This window comes from Mustela lutreola, chromosome 18 (assembly GCF_030435805.1).
Source record: "Mustela lutreola isolate mMusLut2 chromosome 18, mMusLut2.pri, whole genome shotgun sequence".
Classification (NCBI taxonomy): Eukaryota; Metazoa; Chordata; class Mammalia; order Carnivora; family Mustelidae; genus Mustela; species Mustela lutreola.
Genome location: NC_081307.1, coordinates 28,186,083 through 28,200,365, shown reverse-complemented (window position 1 = coordinate 28,200,365; position 14,283 = coordinate 28,186,083). Strand labels below are relative to the sequence as shown.

At 43.2% G+C, this 14,283-nt stretch overlaps 1 protein-coding gene across 6 annotated transcripts in view; it reads left to right on the top strand.

Moving 5' to 3' along the window:
• Window positions 1-7,073, top strand: part of STOX2 (storkhead box 2) — a 247,570-nt gene extending 240,497 nt beyond the window's left edge. For 5 of the 6 annotated variants that reach the window (XM_059156282.1, XM_059156281.1, XM_059156276.1 and 2 more), the window contains one exon: window positions 542-7,073. In XM_059156282.1, the coding sequence (XP_059012265.1) occupies window positions 542-737 (196 nt within the window). In that variant the 3' untranslated portion in view covers window positions 738-7,073. The remainder of the gene's footprint in view (window positions 1-541) is intronic. The other variant, XM_059156278.1, reaches the window with a different exon arrangement.
• Window positions 7,074-14,283: the final 7,210 nt, after the last annotated feature.

Below are 14,283 nucleotides of genomic sequence, written 5' to 3'. Positions count from 1 at the left end.
CATTTGAAACAGAGGCGTGAAGTGTTTTAAGAAGAACTTTATTCCCATCAGAGTGCCAAATTAGCTAATGGTATGCCTTGAAGTCCACCAAAGTCAAAATCTGCTAATCAGGAATGAAAACAGAATCATTAGGGGCAAAATTGAATTTATTCATTTATTCAGTGAATTTCCAGCCTGAAATACAATCATCGCATATGTGTACTTAAGAGGATTCTTTTCTAAAATGAACGTGATAGCGATCGATCCCATCAAATTTGGAAGCGGTTTCCTTGAATGGGGAAGGAAGGGGAAAACATTTAAAGTGCACTTAGCTGGATGAAAACCCGTTATTCAGGGTGCCGTGGATTTTACCGTGTTTGAGAGTTTCTGGAGCCCACATTGGACGAGCATATGTGAATAATCAGTGGGAGACGGTGTATATATGACATCATGAGCCAACAGAGGAAATCCATTAACCACATCATTTGCTCTTCCTCTGGGGCTCAAGAGATAATTATTTATGTTGAAAACAAAACAAAACAAACCCTTTTTACTCTTTTAGCACTCGGGAGAGCCTGGCTTCCAACACGTCCAGCATTGTTGAAAGTAACCGGCGTCAGAACGCTACCTTGAGCCCAGTCCACGGCGGAGCTGGCCCGGCCTTCAACTTCCGAGCGAGCACGGACCCCGCGACCAACGAAGCAGAGAAATTACAGAAACCTTCCAACTGCTTGCAAGCTTCTGTTACTAGTGTGTGACAGTCGTACTGTCTCCGATCTCCTGTCTCATTCGATACAGCCAAGTTTACGACACTGGGACTGATGTTTACATCTGGGGAAAGACAAGCATCTCGACCACAGTTTTTGTGTTTACTTAAACTGTGCTGCTAAGTAGGCTAGGGCAAAAAAAAAACAAAAAACAAAAAAACAAACAAAAATCTTTATTTCAGAGTATTGCTTTTCACATTTATGGCTCTGTAGCAACCGAATAGCAGTAGGGGTGATATGTATACGTTTGTTTCACTACTTGTAACTGAGCACACATAGGAAAGTCTAGACACTGTAAGTGTGGTATGCATTACAATGTCATGAAGTTGCCAATTCCATTTTTAAATGCCACAGATGCGTGTTGCTCCCAGTCTGTGGCCGGAGGGTGCCACGGAACTGATCCTTGACACTTCCCAAACACAAACAAACAAAAAAGGACAAAAAAAGCGTAAGCCACCACAACATGTCCAAGGCCAGGGTCCAGCTTGAGGAAGATCAATGTCAAACTGACCGGAAGGGACCCCAGCCCTTTGTGTGTGAATTGTTTATGCACCCGTCATTTTTCACTGTGAGTTTTCATGACACAGTTTTTTGCAGGAGCCCGTGGAAGTGTGTCAGAAGGGGTCGTGATCGAAATTCTGGGAGTGTTTGTTTTTTTTTTTTTCAGGATTTTGTTTTTAAGTGAAACAGATGCTTGTCTGATTTTTAACCTTCCATAATCACGAACAGGAATATAGGCCTTTGATTCTGAAGTGGGTGAAGGAAGGGGGTCCCCAGCCTGGCTGGGGCACGGCACTGAGGCACAGAAGCAGGGAGATGTGGGCTCTCTAATGCTGTCAGTCAAATATTTAAGGAAGACAATTTCCTCCTTGTGATCCTTATGATGATCCTATCTTACTATAATAGATACAATGATTAGTTTGTTTAAAAGCAAAATGTTCTTTGTGATACAAATGAAGAGTATGGCCTGGGGATGTTATTCTTTCTAATGGAAGGACATTAATCTATTTTATGTAGTTTTAAATAGAATGCCTAAATTAGGCTATGGGAGATCATTTTTAGTGGTTATAGGAAAGAGCAAAGTTAGGGAGAGTTGAACTTCAGGCCTTTTATTCCTGGAAAGATATCTATAGAGAAAACTTTAAAATAATTTTTGATTAGAAATTTACATGTGCCCATGTAATTACCAACAGAATGTGCTCATTCTGCAAGTATGGTATAATCTGAACTTGTACTCCCCTAAAATTTATCAGAGTAACAATTATGCATACATGAACTATGCCAGAGTAATGTTTACAGATACTTTGTAACCAATTTCAGGAGGCATTTTTTAGGTGGATGTATAGTTCCTAGCCCAACTTATTTCAAAATGGTTTGTTAACACGTTGCTTTGGTTTACAATGTCTTGTTGAATACAAAGAAGACTCAGCAGCATAGGGATTACCAATAACCTTGAGCTTCAACTTTACAGAAAAGAGACATTCAAAACTCCCCATTTTATTCTATGAGAACAATGGACTCAATGTGTCGATAATGACAAATTATTTGCAGAAGGGTTGCATATGACACAAGTAAATGGTCTGACCAAAAGTTTAGTTCAGTAGCATGTGCTGTTTGGAGCCATATAATGAAATATATATCCAAAAATAAATCTAAATTCTTTCCACCTCAGACTACGGTAATTGGCAAAAAATGTGTGCAACATTTCTGCTTCAGTACAGGTTTAATCACTAGGGATCTGTTTAAAGAATGCACTCCGGCACATAATTGGACCTATTCTTGAAGCATGTGGATAGTCTCTCATGCTTTTTCAGATATTTGGAAGTCGCATTAGGTCAAACTGGACTCCTCAAGTTTAGTCTAGATTCCTTTTTTTGTGCTTAGAATGAAACGTAAGCACATTTCTTGGTAAACCCCCATCCCACTAAAATGCTTTAAGTCAGTTGGCTTTCACTCTCATGCCTTATTTCCTCCAAGGCATGTCCCGATTGCCCAGAAATGCACTATTTGTCTCATTGCTTAAATATGTCCAGGAGGAATGATAATGTAACTAATAGACTACACACACAGTCTGTTTCCCTGGGGAGTTATATACCATACGGTTACCAAATTCTCCTGTCTAAATTCCTTTTTTTCCAAAAAACCTGCTCTCGAGTGTCAAATCATACCATCAGTTCATAAATAACATAACCATTGAAACAATACATCAGCCTCTCGTTGATCCTCTGAAAGTAGCCATTATAGTAATCAAACGCAGCGTGGACCGGAAAGGAAAGCATTACCTTTAAGAGAAGCTTTAAAATAGGAATTTATCAGTATTCCACAAGAAATAGGTTTACAGAAGACATGATGCAAATAAAACGTGTATACCATTCGCCCGATGCTATGGGGTACGTGATTTCAAAAACAACGATGATGACTCCCTTAGACCTGGAGCCATTAGCGTAGAAAAGATGGGCTTTAAAGATGTTACGATGTAAGCAGACGTTCCGTGTGGAAGTGTCCCCGTCTGCATTTAATGAGGAGTTCTGGATGGGGGAGGCGTGGCGGCAGGAAGCGTTGTTACAGATGTGACCCGAGACGGTCCTCCGGACGGCGGGCGAGCTTCTCAGTGGCCAAACCCTCAGCCCACGCCAAGCTTTGCCAACATCCTTGTCCTCCCCTGAACTGATAGAGCTTTGTGTGACATGGCTGCTGATCTAGTCTTCACTTAGAGTTTATCAGCTGAAAGGTTTACAGAACTGAGTCTGCTTGAATCTCTGTGTAGCGTTCAACTCTAAAGGGTCAACCCGTCTGTCGGCATTTTGCACACTTATGTATTATTATGATGCAGCATATTACTTTATGGCAATTTTTATTTTTTACATATAACTACCTCCATAAATTTGATGAAACGGCAGCAGTGTGTTTAAAGTGTATTGTTCAGAAAAGCAAAGTTGAAAACCTCCGTAGACATGAGGCCATGGCGTTCCGTGTGTGTGTCAGTGACTGCCCCTGTAGACTCGTGACTTCTTCATGGCTGTGGTTTGGTTTTACGGCATTATTGCGCTTTCAGATGTAAACCTGTCTCTCCTCTCTTTCCCACGAAAGCACACTTGATTTTGTTACCAACGAAAGGAAGTTGGAATCTCTGGTCTTTTCCCACCGCCCCACCCCCACCCCACTCCTGCTAAGAGTTCTCCCCCGGGGGGAAGAGCCGAGCCGATCGGTAAACATAATTTAGCAAGCTCTTTCGTCCTGTCAGAATCGGATGTGGAAATTCTAGGTTTTCAGTAACTGAAGACACACAACAAATTTGGACTGTGCTGGCTTTGAAGTACTTTGGGCCTCTCTGCCTTCACTCACATGCTAGCATCCCGAGCCCAAATGTCATCTTAATTAAAAGAGCTGTGTTCCGTTAAATACTTTGTATTCCATTTTATATATTTTGCACATCTCAGGGTACCTCAATGAGCATATGAAAAGGGGGGGTGCCATCGAATAGAGAAGACAGCTAGAGGAGCTGAATGGGGACCAAACAAGATAAAAATACCAAATTACTGCTTCTCTGATGTTGTGAAGTCCAAGTTCAGGAGGCATAAATTCAAGGTTAATCTGGACTAACAATGATCTGAACACCAGCTGTTCCCAAGTCTCCCTTTCTCAGAGCCCAACCAGCGGTTCAAGGATGTAAATTCAAATTCTATCGCAACCGCCAGGGGGAGGAAAAACCTGTTGGATGAAAAGGAAAGCATTGTGTGTTTTTTGGTTTGGTTTGGTTTGGTTTGGTTTTAGGTTGGCACAGCTTTGTAAAATCCTACCCAGAATAAACCACTTATTGCCACCAAGTGTACTTGAAAATAAAGTTTTTAACCTAAATTATAGGCGTATAGCTCACAATAGTGAACCTATTTTGAAAAGTCTCGCCATTTATAACATGGGCAGTATTTTGAGCTTGATGAAAAGCCAACAACAAGCGATCATGACTTCGCCAGTTCATTTTGGGATCTCAAAGTGCTTCCAAAGCATTCAGATTGACAGACAGTTAACTAAGCAGGTCCTATTTGTAATACCCATACTTGAAATGGAGAGAGAGAAGGAGGGACCTCAGATTACCCAGAAATTTCCGTGGCAGCTACCAGTGATCTGTTTTCTATCTGTTTGATAGACCCTCATGAGAAATCACTAAATACAATGCTATTTTTCTGATGTGTGCTAATAAAGTCAAAGAAAACAAATAACAACTGTACACTCTTGTCCATTTTCATTCCAACAGTTCAGGGTGTTTGGAATTTTGCAAAACCCACCCAAATGCTGTTGCGGTCAGAGGCAGGTCCTAGACGTACACCCTTGTTTACAGTTTCCTATTGGGCTTTGGTAATTCCTGTGCGAAATACCATCCTTCAGGAACATGACTGCTCTGGGCAGTGGAAAGGTGCTGAAACAGGAACTGTAATTTAAAAAGTTTATCAAGTACTCTTGACTGTGCTACTTGAGCACACTACAGTATATTGAGTCCTACCCGGAAGAATCTGGATTTCCAAGGGAGCCGACCTAGTTCTCAGTGTTTCCTCAAAGTCGGGGATACCAGATCCTTGCCGAGGACCTTCTCCATTGCCACGGGCCAGTCACAGAACCAGCTAACAGCACGCTGTCCCTCAGACAACAGAGTCCCAAGCAGAAGTGATCCTGTCCTCTGGTTCCCCCACCTCCCATCCCCCGCCTACCCAACCCCCTACCCCAGCCACCGCCCTGCCCATTCTCTTCTGTTAGCAAGCCAGGTGTCTGCACGTGTTTAGGACTTGGGGAAGCTAGAACACAGGAAGAACGAATCCAAAAGCATGGAAAACCTTGTTTTGCCTGGGGTTAGTAAAATACAGGCAGGAAGGAGATTACCATCGGTCTGATCTTTGCCAAGTTAGATTAAAGAATCAGCCGTCGCTCTGTCATTCTCTCAGAAGGTTTTACAGAATGAAGGATACATCCAGTTTTTTCCCATAGATTTTTATTTGGAGACATTTCATAAATTATATATGCGAAAAAACTTCATGATGTAATTTCCTGGAGTGTTTGAAATAGGCTTGGCATCTCCCCGATTGAGTTCACCTCTGCATCTTTTGCAGCAGCAGCCCAGAGAGAGATTCCCAGTTATCGACCCTCTAACACATAATCCTGTGCTTTCACAGTTGTTCCGTGACTTACAGTTGCTGATTGGCAGGGTTGAGAATTCTATAAGGCTCAAGGGGGACTAAACCTTGTGATTGTATATTATCAGTTCTAGGGCTTCAACTGCTCATTTTTGGCTTCCAGTGAGAACACACACACACCCTGCCAAGGAGGGAAGGGGAGCTCCACAAGTGAGGCAGCAAATGTAAGGCTAGATGGTTGGCTGGTCCATGCACAGCTGCCTACCCCCCTGACTAAAGGCTGACCTTGGCATCCCAGTTCCTTTGCTCCCACCCAGAAGAGGTACCAAATCTGAGATCTGAGAGCTCCTTTAGTATCAGTCCTCTGCAGTTACGGGAAATTCACGAAGTATACACTCAGCAGCTCCTTGCCCACCTGTCTTCCCAGGTCCTTACTCCCTGCCTCTGTCCCACTCCCCCACCTAGACACTGATCCACCACCACGGTTTCCACCGTGGAAGGGCAAAACAGTGTGTGGTATCATGCACACGTGATGGGTGAGGACTAGAGCTGCCCTCCGGTCACCTTCATGTAAGTATTGACAGCTACAAGTTAAGGTCCTTAGAGTAGTTGACATAGACACTACTTTCTAGGAGAGAATTACATTTCAACCGTTAAGTTTAAAGGGATCATAATTCTGCAGGTATCTTTCTCCGAGTGACTGAATGTGACTATTGCATTGGGGTAAATTAATTAAGACGTGCAAGTGGGATTTACTGTATGTTAGAAAGGAGTTTTGCAGCCAAGACTGCCTTGAATAAAATGTGTTTGCACTGAAAAAAAAAAACAAAACAAAACTTTAAATTACTTGGTCTCTGGTTGCTGTAAAGGTCATCCAAGATGGATGTTCTGTTTATATTGTATAGTATTTCATATGAAATAATTACAGTTCATGAAATGTCTTCCCTAATGTTACTGATTTACGACAGCACATTTGTAACATGGTTTTTATCGTGTCGGTGTGCCATATTGTAAATGATGATGGCTTGTCATGCTTAGTATAATAACTTAAGAGGAAAAAAAGCACAGGGATTTTTGTAAGTCTATATTTGAAAGTCCCTCCATATGGTAATATTGTGTTCATGTTGTTTATGTAGTGTTGTGTGAAATATCCATTTTGGATTGTGTTACTTTTTAAGATATTAAATAACATTTGGTTATATGTCTAAGTGGATTTTTTTGGTATTTGGTATTTGGCACAAAAGTACTTCAGGTGAGACTGATTCATTTCTCTCAATAGGGAGTTTATAACGAATTTTTTTATTATACAATCTTTGTTATTAGAGCTTTTGAATTAAAACAACTGAAAAGGGAAATACCTGATCAGAAATCTTTGTCCAGAAATATTGAAAGAGCCACAGTTTTTTTTTTTTTTTTTTTTTTTTTTTTTTTTTTTTTTTTTTTCTAGCTATTCAAATTTTGCAGAGTCAGGCTTAGGGATGCCCAGAATTGTGTTTTCTGTGAAATCAGAAAGCAGTGGGGTTGGTCTGTTTTGTTAGCCCTCAAATCACAACTTCTACACCCAAAATAAATGTGATCCCCTTTCCAGGGAACACCCGGGGGCTAGCCACATATTCCCAAGTAGGAAATTCCTCCCCTCCGTGTCTCACCACCTCCAGAATCTATCAGATACTCTCTGGGCTATCCTTCCCACTAGCAAATCTTTGTCCTTGGAGAATGAGCTCCCTTTTTTCAAAGCAAACGATGAAGCTAGAAAACAGCATTATTAGTCAAAAACAATAGGAAGCTGTAAGGTTGAGCCTGATTTTCTTGGAAAGGCAACCCCCAGAGCAGACCTCTGACGGCAGCGTCCTCTGCATAAGCATGGACTACCCAAGGGGACCGCTTCAAAGGACAAATCCGACTTCCGTTGTGTATGTTTGTCTATAGATACTTTAAACTATCTCAACTCAGACATGTCTTCTTATAAGCCTGAAGTTCGGGAGAACAAGAATCCTGGAAGACTCTGTGGGTTTTACACTAGGACCAGAAGCTACTGTGCTGAAAGCTGGGTAACTGTATGTTCCCTTCAGAGCGAGCCAGTGAGTGGGACACATGGAGGAAATGTGGTGACTCTGCTAAGAAGATGGAAAGCAGGATTCTGACTCCTTTGAGAGAATGGTCACAGTTCATAAAAATCTTTTCTTTCCAAAGGAAATGGTATGGTTTTAACTCATTTCTAAGTGTTTAGAGTGGTGGTTTTTTTTTTTTTCCTCCATAAAGAAAAGCCAAGCAGAGCGCCTTCTGCCCTGTTACAGCTGTGAAATCGAGAGCCACTGAATAATAAAAAGAAGGTATTCACCTGACTTTAATAATTTATTTAACTATGAAATCGTATCCCTACTGTGGGAATACTTGGATTTCACGATATTCCCCCTGTTTGGGCCCGGTGGCTCCAGACTTTTCCTGTAAAGCAAACAGTTAATCATGTAACACATGGAATAAGTGTGTGTGATGGATATTTACAGAGAACTCTGCGCCAGACGGCAATTGCAAGGGAAATGGAGGCACCTGCCCTCCAGATAGGCTAAGCAGGGTTTCCTGGTGAATCTTCTTCAAAGAACTGCTTGGAAGATCGATATAGAGAGTTAGTGGCAGATGCCATAGGTTTGGTAAGAGAGGTGAGGTCAGAGATGCCAATTTCGAATTCGAGGGACAAAACCGAACTGCCGATGTTCGACGGTTGGCGAATTCTTCCCTCCCCAGATCTAGGACTCTGGGGCTAGTGACTGTGGGTAGGCGGAGGGAAGGTCCCGGACTTCTGGCCAGCAGTGGCCTGTGTATGGGCCCTTTAGAGGTGACAGATTCCGCCGAGCATGTTCCTCCCGGGTCACCTTCCTTCCTGTCTCTCCTCTTTCTCTTCCTTTGTCCCAAAGCTCCACGCATTATTTTTCTTTTCTATTTCCTATTTCTATTTATTTTGCTTTACCACTCTTTTCTCCATGCTTGACCAAGAATTTTTGTTTGGTTGTAGTTATGCTTTTCTGGTCTCATGTTTGGACTCTTTCCTGGTCTCGATTATTTATTATTTATTGTTTTTATATAGATGGATGTATCACGTGTTGTTATATTTACATAGTATCATATATGTTATAGATAGAAAATGTTTGTGCTCTAATGTAGGATATATAACTTATATACCTAATTTGTATGTGGCTACGATTGATAGCTGGCATTGGAAATTTCATATTTATATTGCCCTATCCTCCTTGGATCCAAGGCCACTGTCTTCCTTCAATCTCACTTCCACTCACCTTTGCACTAAGAGCTTTTTGTTCTCCAACACTTGGATAGAAATCTGCCACCAGCAGATTCATCAAAGGTCTGATAAATCCTGCATGAAACCAAAGATCTCTGTATCACCATAGTCTATAAATGGCAATGAAACAAAAGGAGATGTCAGGCAAGAAGTTAGACTTTGACTTCTGTGTGACTCCCTTTTAATGATGTGTTGAGAATTTATTATCTTGGGAAATTATCTTTGAGCATTTTTATATCTGTGCTTTAAGCCAGCATCTGCCATTCTTTATTATCCCCTAGATGGTCAGGGAGGGGGGCGCAGGGTATCCCCCCTGAAAGGCACTTCCTTTAAAATTAACAACAGCACCGTGGTTTCTAGCATTTCAAATCTCATTCTCAAATATCTTCCACCAGCAGAGGATTTCCCTATTTGCACCCGGCCAGATTGCAAAGGTACCAGGGGTCTGTCTCACCCAGTGTCGCTTTCCATTGTTTGTTACTGTTGGCAAGACATGCAACAGGTTAACAAACCTTAAATGGATTGCAGATGACAGGGTCTCTCCACCACCACCACCCCGCCTTCCTATGTTACTTGACAGTGGTTCATAAGACATCTGTGCTGAATGTCAAATCGAGATTCAGACGTGGAAGGTATCAGGGTTCCTAGAGACAGAGTGATGGCCTTGGAAACAGAAGATTCCGTTACACAGTCAATGTCTTCCCCTGCTTCCTTCTGTGTCTATTTAAAAGGGATCGAATTAGGTGGCTTGGGGGTACCGGCGGGCCTCTTACGCAGTCAGGCAAATAGGTCTGAGAGATTATCTTTTAGAACCGACTTTTGTTCTAGCCAATTAATAGAGAGCACTACCAAATGCTTACACATCCCTAAAGATGTTGGCAGTCAGAATATTTCGTAGACTGCTTATTTAAAGCACTTGCATTGAGTTTTTAAAGCAAAACAGGGAAGATCGTAAGCTTATCAATGGACTCCATTGGTCTGATGGGACTGTTCAAACATTTTTAAGGTTCAGAGGGGAAAAGGTCACTACTGATAACATTTAATGTGTATCTTTGCTTACGCCGCCCCATCAGTACTGGTAGGGAGAGGGTACGCAGGCTCAGTAACAGATCTTGTGCTGGGTAAGCCCCCACTTCGTTCTCTCCATTTCAATCTCTGCTTGTCCAAATTTTAACCACATTTCAAGGTCCAGATCAAATGCCTTCTCTTGCACAGACCTCTCTGAACACCCCTTTCCACTTCCACGCCCTGAGAAAAGTATGGCTTCTTTCCCTTTCTTAGAAAACTTACCACTCCCAACCCTGTGCTCTCAATTTCTGCCTTAGAGTCAGGACTTCAGACTCCTGCCCAAGACCATGACCTCAGCTCAACCATTTATGCCATTTGTAGGCTACTTACTAGAGCTTTGGTAGGGGTTGAGGGAGACACACACTCCCTCTTGTCATTGTTCTCTGTGGCCCTTAAGATGCCTGAAACCGCTCGACCAGGCAGGCAATGGGCTCCGTGTGATGTTCCCAGCGGGACTGTGAAAACCCGGAGTATTTTGCTCAGGTCAGCTTTTAACCCAGGTGGCCTTCTGGAAAAGTGCTGCCTAGCCATACCACTCGGCCTCCGTGTGTCTTTTCTCTGACAAAAAGAAAAGCAGCACGGAGGGGATGGCTTTTGAAATGTCAAAAAGTTGTTACAAGATTAAAAGCAGAGTGGAAAGCTTGAGTCCCTTCTTGTGAATCCACGCACTGTGGAAGCTCGCTCGTCTGGGCCCGGGCAGGGCCTCGGGAGGGACTGGGTTTCACTCAGCGCCGACAAAGATGGGAGCGGAATTATAAGACGTGCTCAAAAGCCCCGGAATGTGCTGGGCAGGAAAAGCCGCTAGCTGTGTGTGAAAGGGCCAGACCCTGCTCCGTGCGTGTGTAGAATCTGTGTCTCTGTGTCCCCAAAGCTGTGTTTCTGCAGGGCTCCCCGAGGCGGTGGGACTATTTAGGACTGTGGCCACAATATGTTTCCTTTTAACCATATCTTAAATCTAAAGACAGCCGACTATTGTTTATGCAAACTTTCCACAGAAGTGTAACAAAAAATTTATTTTCTCTGTCTTGATTTTGAGCTTCCCGCACCCCCACCCCATCTTAGCCACATGATTTCTTTCTGTTTCTTGTCATTTCTTACCCCAATCTCCTGCTTCTTCCCTTTCTGCATCTGTGAGACTTTGACTGCGGCCAATTTTTCATCTTAATGTCTTCATTTCTCTCCTCTCTACCTTCTCGTACACTTTTAAAACACGTCCTGGATTTTCATTTCTTGATAATCCTTTTCCTAGCTTCCTACAACAGTGCGCCTAGCTATATAGCTAACTCATTTAGTAGCTGAACTGTGGGTAGTTTAAAAGCTTAGCCAGGCAGTTCTCCTGATGAAACTACTTGCTAATATCAGGTCAGCTGCAAAATAAATAAATAAATAAATAAATCATGCCCTGAGTTGACCTACCACCAAAAGTCTCCCAGGTTCTAGTTCACCAACCGTGTCACGGCTGGGGTCCTCAACAGGAGTGTCTGGAATGATGGTTTGCTCTGTGTCACCAGGGTGCAGAAGCCAGGACTGGAGTTGCCTCCTGGGAGCGTGGTTTGGCTCAGCGTGAGCTGAATGACTACAGAATCAATTCCCACTGGGAGACACGGTGTCGCATAGTCTCCTCCAAATCTGGCCTCGAAAGTCTGACCTTTATGAACATGTACCTCTTAATTTTGGTTTTCTGTATTCTCCAACTATTCTACAAGAAGCGTATACTGTTTTAAAGTCAGAACGTTGTTTCTGAAAAAATAAAATGCTTGAGGATACAATACACAGAAGAAAGGTCGTGAACTGAGACTTAGGACCATCTCCGGGTTAGGACATCCTTTCCGGGCCTCTTCGCCTCTGCTGGGGTCGAAACTCGGAAGCCTGCCGATTTCTCTTGAGTAGGAAAAGGCTTGTTGATTTCTCAATTGCAGATCAATGTGTTTCTTGCTTTCCAGAGCAAAAATGTTCTCCTGGTCTCAATAAAGTACAATCCAAAATTTCTTCATTTTCGGTAGGGTTAAGACGGGGAAAAGCCAAGATTCAAGGTAGGGGTTGTTTCTTTCTTTAGGCCCAGAGTAAAAGCCATCATGAAGGGGAGACAAATGAACCCTCCATAGCCTTCATAACCTGGTGCTTGATTTATTCTCCCTATTCATTACTCAAGAACTTAAACATTCTCCCCAATGATTTGTTGCAATGAACTCATTTTTCCTCCAAATCTAAGCGGGAAACTTCAGATAGTTCTTACCATGCCTGGAAAACTAGTGCTTGTCAATTCACGTAGTGTTTAATTAATCCTTATCATAATTTGTAGTAAATAGATCTAAATCATAGACTTAATTTTTTTTTTTTGAGATTTATTTTGTTTTAGAGAGTGAGAGTGAGCACCTGAGAAGGGGGAGGGGCAGAGGGACAGAAGCAGACTCCCTGCTGAGCACGGAGCACAGACCCGGGGTTGGGGGGGGGGGGGCTCCATCTCGGGAACCTGAGATCATGACTTGAGCCGAAACCAAGAGTCAGACGCTTAACCGACTGAGACATTCAGGTGCCCCTAAATCATACATTTAAAAAAATATTACCACCAAAACATAGTCCATTAAAGGGGATGCATTTTCAAAATTTAGAGCCTATTGCTGCAGACTATTTTTGATTTGTTGTTAAAGCTAGTTTTTGCAAAACTAGCTAAATAAATGAAGTTTAAAATTAATAGTATCCTGAATACTGTTTCTCTAAATTCGAAATAATATACCACTTGAGGAAGGAACCTCGGTCAGAGGAAAAGTTAAATATCTGCCTGTATGGTAGGAGAATTTGAATGTTAACTTTGATACAACAGGTATTCTGAGCAACAAAGTTTCAGCGCTTTCATCTTGGCTGCGAGACATCCTGGTGGGTTCTGGGAGCACAAAGTGAAAGACATGATCATTGTCTTCTAGGGGGTTCAGAAGGAAAGGTCGCCCCGACACCTCGGAAAGGAGCAATGTAGCCAGGTTGTGGAATGCTCAGGATAGCATGGGAAAGTGCACCCGCCTGGAGCGACTCCAGGTTCCAGAACTATCCCACCTGCTTACCAACTGTGGGATTTGCAACCAGCTTCACTCTTCTGACCTCTGAGGTTCCGCGCTACGGTCTGTTAGAGAAACGGGGCTAGATTCCGCCCTCTCTCCCTCACCGTCGTGTCTGTGAGGATGACAGGAGACCCGTGCAACCCTACATGCTGGGTAAGGGACAAAAGCAGGACTGTGCCACTGGGCAGGTTCAGGGCAGATGGCGCACAACTGCGGTACTATTCTGGCAGATGGATTCTTAAGCTGGACCTTTCAAGAGGAAGGGCGGAGGGGTCTGAACAGTATTCCCGGCATGTGAAAAGTGGGAGTGGCAAAGATGCATTTCCAAGACAGCGTATGTATCATCAATCTTCCTTTAGACTGACTGTTTATCATCATAAATGTTGTAAGTGCATGCAGGGGCCGGGGGGAGGGAGGAGCTGACGTTACATATACATTTTCTAACCTGATTTTGCTACGGAACATTGAAACCAATCATGGGAAGGGGTCGCGCTGGAAATGTGTGGTGTCTCCGTCTTTATGCCTCTGTCCGCAGATGGAGCCCGGTACATCCTTGTTTCTGATTACTGTCTTAACTTTGAACGGTAAGCCCTCCTAGCCCATGCCCTTCCAGTCATTTGAACACTCTTGTGTTCTTTGCTTTCCTTCCTTTTCCTGTGTATGTATCAGGTGCCCGCAGCTGGATCCCAAGGGACCTGAAGGTGGGAAGGCTTTGTACACACACCACCTCGCGGAACCCGGCAAGCGACTGTGTTCCTTGTTGCTGTGATGCCTTCTGACACTCACCCCCCACCCCCCACCAACGCCGCCGCGCAGTACTGCTGGTAGCTTTCCAAGTATCCTCCACACAGTCCCTTGGGGAGAGGAAAAGCCAACAGACTTTTAAGACTTCTAATAAACCTATAATTTGATGCTGAGTTGCCATGTCAGAGTCACTAATGTCAGGATGCCCTGATCCTCCTGTATTTTACGTTTGACTTGAAATGACT